Raw genomic sequence first — 9,365 nt, forward strand, 5'->3', positions numbered from 1 at the left:
CAACAAAACAAGGTCCCCCAGATCACTAAAATTACCAAAGCCCTAAAATTGCTCAATTTGAAATTTGTATAAACCCTAAATTCTCAAAATCAATCTCTAATTTCTCTTATCGATTCCCATTTTTTTGCCAATGAACCCTAATTCAAAGAAAGAACTCTCACTCTCTTTTCACAATCCCTAAATCGAAGAAAGTACTACGTTTAATTAACTTTTTTCCAATTTCTTTAATTAAAAAAATAGATAAATACATGTTAGAATCACCTTTAATGAATAAGTGAACCATGTTATTTAAAAAACCAACATCAACATGTGTCTAACATCGTTGGTCCAATTTAATAATAAGAGTCTAATTAGAACAATTTTACAAAAATTAAGACCAATTTTCCAACCCAAATAAGGACCTAGAGAATGATTAAACATTTTTTTAATTGAATCAACTTTGTTTAACCTATCAATTTGTGCTAGGTCAGATCGACTCAAATTTCTTAAATTCATAATAAATAAATTAGGTTAAGTTTGACTCACTAAGTAATTAATTCCTTTGATGGATAATTAATAACCCGTTTTAATAACTCTTTAAGTACAAGAAACAATCATCCGAAAGATGAAACTAGGAAAAGAAAGAAAAACAAATTTGGACCTTGGCTCGACTCTAACAAAACCTCTCAAAGTTTATAATTTTTAATAAATTTCGGTCACTAATTAAAATTATTAAAATAATGTTGCTAACGTTCTCTGAATTTTAAAATGTTTTTATATATACGGTGTTATGAACAAAAGAAACTATATAATTAATAGCTTTGCTGATCTACGTGTAACCTCTTCTGAAAAATATTGAAACATTTTAAAAATAAGTTGTTCATTTTCTGGAAATGAAAGTACATAGTTAACAGTTATTATAAACAAATTTAAATATTTTTTCTCAAGAAAATAAACAAACAAATCCACGAGCCACATTATTTTCCATAACTAATTACTTTATTTGGATAATAAGTAATAGATAAATTTCTAATTAGGAATATAAAAAAATAATAATTCAACCAGAAATAATTAGCATAATCATCATAATAGGGTGAATACAACTCAGAAACAAGAGCAGTATTAAATTAATTAGCATCATCTTCGGTACAAGAAAATTGGTATTGGACCAAATGGACGGTTTAACATCTGGAGCTTGCAGCAGATCCAATTCTCAACACACAATTTAGTAGCAAAAGATTCAACAGCTTCCAATTCTTCACTGGAAATAAACCATAAATATTAAATAATTAAACATGTGGATGAACACTATTTTTTTTTCAAGATAATATGTCTTATAATTAGGGAAGTAATTGAAATATTTTAACTAATTCACACATTAAAAAAATTTGGTTAATTTAGTTAATAGCAATAAACTTGCCTCTATTTATAATGCTTTTTCCTAAAATACCCTAAAGAGTTTTGGGATTATCCATATAATTTTTTAAAACTTAATTACTTTCACCTTTATAATTAATTAAAGAATAATAATAATGGCTTATTCATCTGCTTCACTTTTCATGAGAATGAGAAGCAGGCAATTGACAGTATTCATTATTTTATACTAAAATAAGTAAGGGTATTTTGGTCAAAAATAATTATTACAGCACACAATTAGAACAAAGTCTACTAAAAAGGGACTGTAGTTTCAAGACAGTCGTATCATTAGAAATGAAAAGAGTAATTGCAATACTCAAGTCTTCACTGAAGCAAGTGAAGCTTCAAAAAGTCATAGATTATTCAAAACATTGATGGAAATTTGTGAATTTGAATTTTCTGCTGAGTTTTTGGTGCTTTGGTGTTATTCTTTTGCTGTCTTCAAAATACATTGGTGGATACTGATTTTGATGCTGACATCAGTGTATTTTAAAGGCTCAACAGAAAACCAGCATCAAAAGACCAACAAAGAATCTGGACTTAAAATTAGCATATTTCAAAGATCTCTTAATGACACAAGGTAAAGGGTCAGAAATATCACCGTCCTCCAGGGTGCCCCACATACACCACTATGCTGATGAGACCACCTGGCATCAGAATTCTCTTGGCAGCTTCCAATGCCAGTGATGTTGTTTCTGATACTGTTATTATCTCTTTGTCACCTCCAGGAAGATAGCCCAAGTTGAATGCAACGAGCCTATACAGAATATTAAGATAGATAAGCATGTTTCATCGAAGTGTAAGAAGCAGCTCACCATGACATATAGTTTAATAATAAGAAATACATTAATGCAATCATTATTCAGGGTTGCAGCTAATATTGATTATCTTTAAAATGGCGGTTGCATCAAAATTTATGAAATCTACATTCAAAATTAGTTATCTTAGGCTATCTTATTATTTGAAAATAGTTTTGATAGTATACATCCAAAAATCTCATATGGTTAAGGAGTTGAAGTAAATGCTAACTTTTATTTACTTTCTTTCCTTAACTCTATTGACACATTTTAAAGACAAAACCGTGATAAAACATTAGGAATTTCAAACAAGACAATATTTTAAGGAAAAATTGTGGCACTTGCGATTTTAGTGGACGTGAGACCAAGTCCTAAGTCTATAATCAAACCAGCCCTTGGTGCCTGACTGTGCATATGGAATGGCATGTTAATATATTGTTTTGAAATCTAGAGAAATTTCTCTTCAGCCTCATAAAAGATTCATGCAATGAGACCAAGTAGGAATAAAGACTGAAATTATAATTCTTTTTTCAAGAAATCTATAAAAATAAAGAATGAAACAGATTTCATTTCAGTGAATATAGTTAAATTACACCTCAATCCTATCTCCAACGTTATCAGTATTAATCAATCACAAAAGTAATTTTTTTAGTCCTTTTCTCACCTTTGCTTTCCACTTTTATTTCGTATAAGTAAAGATGTAAAGGGAATGATGCTTTGCAAAGTTAGGAACTAAAGCAATAATTTTATAAACTCAAGAGCTAAAGTGATGAACGGTTACAATTTCAAAGACGAGTTTACTATGAAAATAACTACACCAGTTATTTATTGTCATCAGCTTCTGAACAAGGAGTAGGAACAGGGGATCATGAAACAAGTACCTAACTGATGCATTCCTTGCAACAACATTCTCCATTTTACTATGGCAGATATTGAAGAGCTTGACAAGTTGTCGCTGCATGTATTTTGAAATTGTAGTTGGTGACATGAAAGTTCTTAATTGTTGTCAAATTAACTACACCAAAACTAAAAGGATCAAGGCCAGTTCAAATTCTCAGACTATAGCAGGATCTATCTATCATCCAAGAACTTTTTTCAGTGGCTACATAACATAGACTATTTTATGCAATATTTTGGCAATTCAAAGTTGAAACTATTTGGTCATATATAGTCTAACCTCATTAGAACTAAGTGACTTTTCCAACAAGAGGGAAGTGTTATTCAAAGCATCTTCTTGAATGTCTAATGCATAGACATAACCGTCATGTGAATCATCAGCGACTAAATTAAGCATTGCTAAGGTGTCAAAACCATTGCCACAAGTAGCATCAATGACAATGTCTCCTTTCTGGACAACCTGTTTCCACACCCTGGTAAGTATAAGAAATATACTTAGTTATTATCAAGGCTTTACTACCATAACAATTTATATATAGTGTACTAGGACAACTTTCACGAAAAGCACTTCTAAGGAAAAAATGAAATCAGTTTCTCCATTAACTAAAATTTACTTCTGCATAATGTATATGAATTTTCTAATATAATATTTCTAAATTCGTATTATTAACTTATGCATAAGCTAAATTTAGTTGATCTACAAGTTCATTTCATTTTTACCTTATTTTTCTATTTTAGAAAAAGTAAAAGGGTGCCAAATAGTCTTCTGTAACAAGCATAAAACATGTTCACTTTTAACTTATTCTTTTAGAAGCATGGAAACTGAAATAAATATGTAAGAGAAGCTCCCCAAATTATCTGACAGAATCAGAGAATTTTGCTACAAATTATTAGGATTTAGGAGTTCCCAAAAAAATTAATAGCTTAGCCTTTGTCTGGGTGAAACAAATGTAGCATGGGATCAATTCCAAGTGTAACATCCATGTAAATAATATATCATATGCAATGTAATTTTCTACTATCGTAATCATAAAATATATGCCCATGCGTACCTTAAAAAAAACTGTCTCTGTTACTATTGGACGCAACAAATAAAGTTGACAAAACAGTTCTAGATTAGAATATCAGCATACATGAGAGAAAAACAGAATTTTGAAATTTCAATCTGCCATTTTATAAGACGAAACAATAGCAACTCAAAATTGAAAAGTTAAAGGCCGCAAACATGAGAGTACGTTTTTGTAGAGAATTAAAAGTAGAAGATTCAGTCACTGAGGTATTAAGAACACAAATCCTGCAGAAAAACTAAGTAATCCCTCAAATACTAAGCTAAAAATGGAAAAAGCAAGCAGAAATCTTGGAAACAGAAGTATTTTCATTTTCAGGACATAATATGATAAAACCAGTTGTACGTACATGTGAGCAATGTCGGTTGCCCTCTTCTTCCCAAAGAGATAACTTACCAAGGCATCCTCCAAACCTGAAAACAAAGGTAGGGGCATTTCAACATTCGTAATAGATTATGCACACAGGTTCACGATACTGTCACAAAGACAACATTATCGAGGCTGACAAAAGGGAAATGGTACCTGAAAAGGGGGAATCTTTCGGGCAGGAAGAAGAAGATTGGAGGTCACTGGCAACTGAGAAAAACCCATTTTTCTTATTAGGTTCCCCAGAGTAGCAACTAACATTTTTTTTGGAACTGTTGCATAGGGTGTTCTTGAGTATCAGAGGAGGAACCAAAAACAAGGTTATTCGGGAAGAACATGAAAGGCTGCTGTGAGTGGCTAAAGGAAAGAACCACCGCCTGAGAGACAACATTGCTAATCAGAATACTACAACATCATGGGTTGAAAAAGGCATATACAAAGGTGTTTTGTTGGGTAAGGCTTAATTAAATTTTGAAGGAAATGATAAATTTAGGTATTTTTAATTAGAATTTTATTAATTGGTTGATGTGGTTATAATATTGTTTTCTTATTTTTCTTATTTGTTAATTTATAATTTTATAATTTTGTAACTAAAGTTATTTTATATTTTATAATTTTGTAACCCTTATTTATTTTATATTTTTTGTCACTAATCTCAACTAAGATCTTTTCTTTTCTCTTTTATCTCTCATAAAAAGAATTATCAATTTGTATAATAGTTTTAATGTTTATGCTTAATTAACTACTTGGTTAATGATCAACTATGATTAAGAAATCAATTGTCATGTGGACAACTCATTTAACATGTGCTAAAGATGTGTTAACATTGCAGTAGATTCTTTTAGGTTGAGAACGTTGAGCGTTTAACCTAGCTTGCTTAGCGCATGGTTGCGAAGCGTTTTATGTTTTCCAAGTGAAAATGTTATGAGATAATCCTTTTATATTTGGTGTCTTTATATATTCATCTTTTCTTCATTATCATCTTCTTCTTCTTTTTATCTTCTATTTATAGTGGTTTTGACGATGCTTGTCTTGAGACTTAATAATATGACCGTTTGACGAGGCTTGTCTCAAGATTTGATCTTTTTTGGCTATTGTTGTAGATGTTTATCAGGATGGAGCCTTTTTGTCAGAGTAGACGTGCTTTTCGGAATTTTATCAAAAACATATTTGACTTCTCATTTGACACAACTTTTGATGAACAATTCATTCTTCTTTTATCTTCTTCCAACGTTCATTTTAATTCTTATAAGATGAAGCATATGAACGTTTGTAGTAATCATCCTACACAAGATAGAACAAAAGTTTGTACTGTATGTATGTCCTATTTCCTGTTGGCTTTGATGTTTTTAAATGCTTTCAACGTTTGTTCAAGATTCTATGATTTCTTTTGTTTTGTTTGTAGTTGATATCGTTTAGTTTGTAAGAGACTCTTTCTTGGTTAGTGTTTTACTTGTTGTTTTCATGATTTATTTAGACGTAGGTACTGTGTCATGATTTTCTAAGACATGAACATTCCGTGAATGCCTTTCTTGTTACTGACACCTATTATTGGTTTGTTTAGGGTTTTGATGTGTAGTTCATTCATCAGATGTTACTTTTGTTGTTTTTGAACGTTGAGCATTTAATATCATTTAATGCTTGCTCAGAACAACAAAGTGATTTTCATTTTCTACAGTTGAGGTAGCGTTTAACAAATGAGCTTTTCTTCTAAGGATACTGGGCGTTGAATAGGAACTTCATCATTGGACGAAGTAATAGTTTAGCTCATGGTATCATTTAGATTGATGCAAACACTTTTTATGATTTTGCCTTTTAAGAGTAATGGTGTTTAACATGTTATGTTTTCTTTGGTGTTTTAGATTTAGGCTTTTAAAATGTTTTCGTTGTCTTGACACTTTTTCTTTCCAAGAGTTCAACCGAATACCCTTTGGGTATAGTAAGCTTACATGTTTAGCTTAAACTCTCTTAGACGCTTTTGACTTAACAGTAGTTTAGCATTGCATTCGAGTGTTTTGTTTTAGGTGTTTTTATGTTTTCTTCAATCCTAAAGGTTTTCCTAAGTTGCCCTACTTCTAATGCTTTGTTTGTGTTTTTCTACAATCCTATTGTTTTTTAAGTGTTTTCTTAAACTTTTCTTTAGCTAGTCTAATTACGTTTTTCTTATGTTGTATCCAGCTAGTGTTTACGTTTTTGCTTATCCTATGTTTCTAGTGTCATAGCCTAGTTTGACCTTACTGTGATTTTATGTGTGTTAGACTTCTTTTTGAAAAGATCGTTTACATCTTTTCTTCTTGGTGATTTAGACTTGTTGTGTGGATACCTATTTTTTCTAACTTGGAGTTTCTGTCTGTCCTAGGGCTTAATGTTTGTTTTCTATCCTATAAGACTTCTTATTGTGTGTATACACGTTCTTCCTAACTTTGAATTTTCATCCTAGCGTTTGGTGTTTTTTTTCCATTCTTCGAGACTTTCTATTATGTGGATAACTTTCTTCCTAACTTAGAATTTTTGTCCTAGCGTTTGGTGTTTGTTTTCCATTCTTCGAGACTTCTTCGTTTCATGTTGTTTAGTTAAACTTCAACAAGGGTTCTATAGACGAGATTGTCTTGTTTTAACAATGATCAAGTATAAGAGCAACCCAGTGTTCCAAACACCAAGGTAGACAAACTTAATGTGCTGAGTATAAATAAACATGGCATCCAAGCGTCCAGATACAAGAATGAACTCGACAATCTGTTGCCTAAAGCACAATATCAACTCGACGTTCTAAGGCTAAGTACAAGAGGAATTTAGCAATTATAGACAAGAAAGAGAGACAAGAACCTGACTTTTCACTGTTCGAGAGTAGGAGTGACTTGGCGTTGTAGTACCGAATTGCAATAACATATTATAATCCAGCGTTGTAATACCCAGATTCAAGAAAGAGCGGTGTAGAAGGTACATATAGTCTAAGCCTGACTACAACGCTAATCTAAGTCATGTTAAGATAAGCCTCAAGCATAAGGACAAACGTCCACTAATAGAACACTTAAAGACGACACTATAATAACACATCCAAGAGATAAGCAAAAATCCTATTCGTACAACTTTTACTTGGAATTCCTTATGTTGTTCACTTAGTTGCTTTTGTCTTTTATGGTAATGATTACAGAAAAACTTTACTTTTGTCCTTTTGTTGTTTATTTTAGGATTTGTACTAACACTTATTCTTGTAATCATTACATAGTATATGTAGATGAATCCTGCCCACACTTTCAAGGATGATTAATTGTGATCACAGGTTTAAAGGATCTTGTATATGAGAAAAAACTCAAATTGCACTTCAACTAGCTTATGAAATGATTAAGTAGTGTACAAAAGAAGGTCACATGTTGTACATGGATCAACTATCTAAATTTATTTAAATTGACATTTCAAGATATTTATTTATTTAATAGTTTTAGTTCCTTTCACGAGACACATGTAATAGTTTTAATTAAATTCATGATTTATTTAATTTGTGTGATAGGTTATCTCATTGGTTATTGTAAGTTTAACTTGCAATTGTTTCATTTTTAGGTTATAACTACAAGTAACAAATACAATTAACCAAAAAAATGTCATTGTTTACAATATTAATCCATAACCTGCTTTTTATAACAATTTCACCTATTTGTAAGACTAACATAATGATGTATAATCCCTGATGATTGTTAAAAAAAACTTGCATGCAATGGTCATGACTAACATCTAAATAATTGAGTACACTAAATAACGTTTGTAATAGGCACGACAAAACCATTTTTCATGTGTTTTAATATGAATATTGTGATAATACTAGTTGGTTAGTTTTATCCTCATGGTCTTCTTCTAGTTTTTCCTTGCTTTATTTTGAATCTCATATAGTATATAGTGTCTTATTTGGTTTAGATTTCTTTATTTACTTTTTCTAATTTGTTTTTAAATTCTTTATAGTTTTGTCATTTGCTTTGTCTCTTTACAATTGTCATAAGTGTTTGATGATTTTTTTCCTATCCACATTAAAGGATGCTCTTATGATTTAATATTTTGAAAGTTTTACATATTATTTTAGGTCTTTGAGTGCTTGAGTGAATCAATCAATCCTTTTATAAATTTTGTGTTGTTTTTAAAGAAAAGTCTAAACACTTTTTGAGTGAAAACACTTAGGCTGTGTTCACTTGGGAGAGTGAGTGCATGAATTTGAGAGGATTTTGGAGTAAATTTTTTGTTGTTTATTTGAGTGGATTTAGAGATAATTGAGAGTGGATTTAGAAGTAAAGTTTGTAAGAATTAGTGTAGGATTTGATTAATGTGACAGATAAAAAAAATTTGTTTAATTGGTAGAAATTAAATATTGCTAAATTGTTTCTAGTTATAAAAATAATATAAAATTATAATTATTAATGTTGTATTTAATTAAAAATGTTTATAAAGAGAAAAAAAAATTAAAATTAATTATTAAAATTAATTTTTAAAATGTAAAAAAGAAATAATTTAGTAAAACAATTCAGATGTCGAACAAATCATAGTAAAAAAGTTTACACTGGTCATTCACAAAACTTTACGTCCGATCCCAATTTAAAATAAGAAAGCAAATGAAAAAAAAAACAGAGATTATACTCATAAATTGACTTGTCTAATACAATATAACCAAGCACTGAGACATTTTGCTTTAGGAGTCAGGTTAAAAGAATGGTGAGGGGGAACCGAATAAATGTGAGGGGGAATCGAATACATGTGAGGTGAAGCGGATAAAACCCAACGAGAATCGAATACAACCAAGAAGCACATTTCTTCTCATAGTTGGAACCAAATACTTTACGTGTTATTTCTTTAAGGG

The 9,365-nt window shown here is 30.6% G+C and overlaps 1 protein-coding gene across 2 annotated transcripts; it reads right to left on the reverse strand.

Moving 5' to 3' along the window:
• Positions 1-994: 994 nt before the first annotated feature.
• Positions 995-4,959, reverse strand: LOC108333478 (uncharacterized). Of its 2 annotated transcripts, none has more exons than XM_052871182.1 (6): positions 4,679-4,959; positions 4,506-4,569; positions 3,370-3,562; positions 3,074-3,147; positions 1,997-2,152; positions 995-1,235 (listed from the first exon to the last, which is right to left on the reverse strand). In XM_052871182.1, the coding sequence occupies exons 1-6, from the start codon at positions 4,911-4,913 to the stop codon at positions 1,220-1,222; spliced, it is 738 nt and encodes a 245-aa protein (XP_052727142.1). In that variant the 5' UTR covers positions 4,914-4,959; the 3' UTR covers positions 995-1,219. The 2 variants fall into 2 exon arrangements, with proteins under 2 accessions (XP_052727142.1, XP_017424425.1); XM_017568936.2 differs by having other exon boundaries at positions 995-1,240; positions 4,679-4,957.
• Between the last annotated feature and the right edge of the window lie 4,406 nt (positions 4,960-9,365).

Source organism: Vigna angularis, chromosome 11 (genome assembly GCF_016808095.1).
Source record: "Vigna angularis cultivar LongXiaoDou No.4 chromosome 11, ASM1680809v1, whole genome shotgun sequence".
Lineage (NCBI taxonomy): Eukaryota > Viridiplantae > Streptophyta > Magnoliopsida > Fabales > Fabaceae > Vigna > Vigna angularis.

Bases quoted from the DNA above. Each gene is read 5' to 3' on its own strand.
- LOC108333478 (XM_017568936.2), bottom strand. From the start codon at position 4,913: ATGTTGTCTCTCAGGCGGTGGTTCTTTCCTTTAGCCACTCACAGCAGC. The intron at 4,570-4,678 runs GTACCATTTCCC...CTTTGTTTTCAG, and splicing joins GAAAGATTCCCCCTTTTCAG to GTTTGGAGGATGCCTTGGTA. The intron at 3,148-3,369 runs GTTAGACTATAT...AAATACATGCAG, and splicing joins AGTCACTTAGTTCTAATGAG to CGACAACTTGTCAAGCTCTT.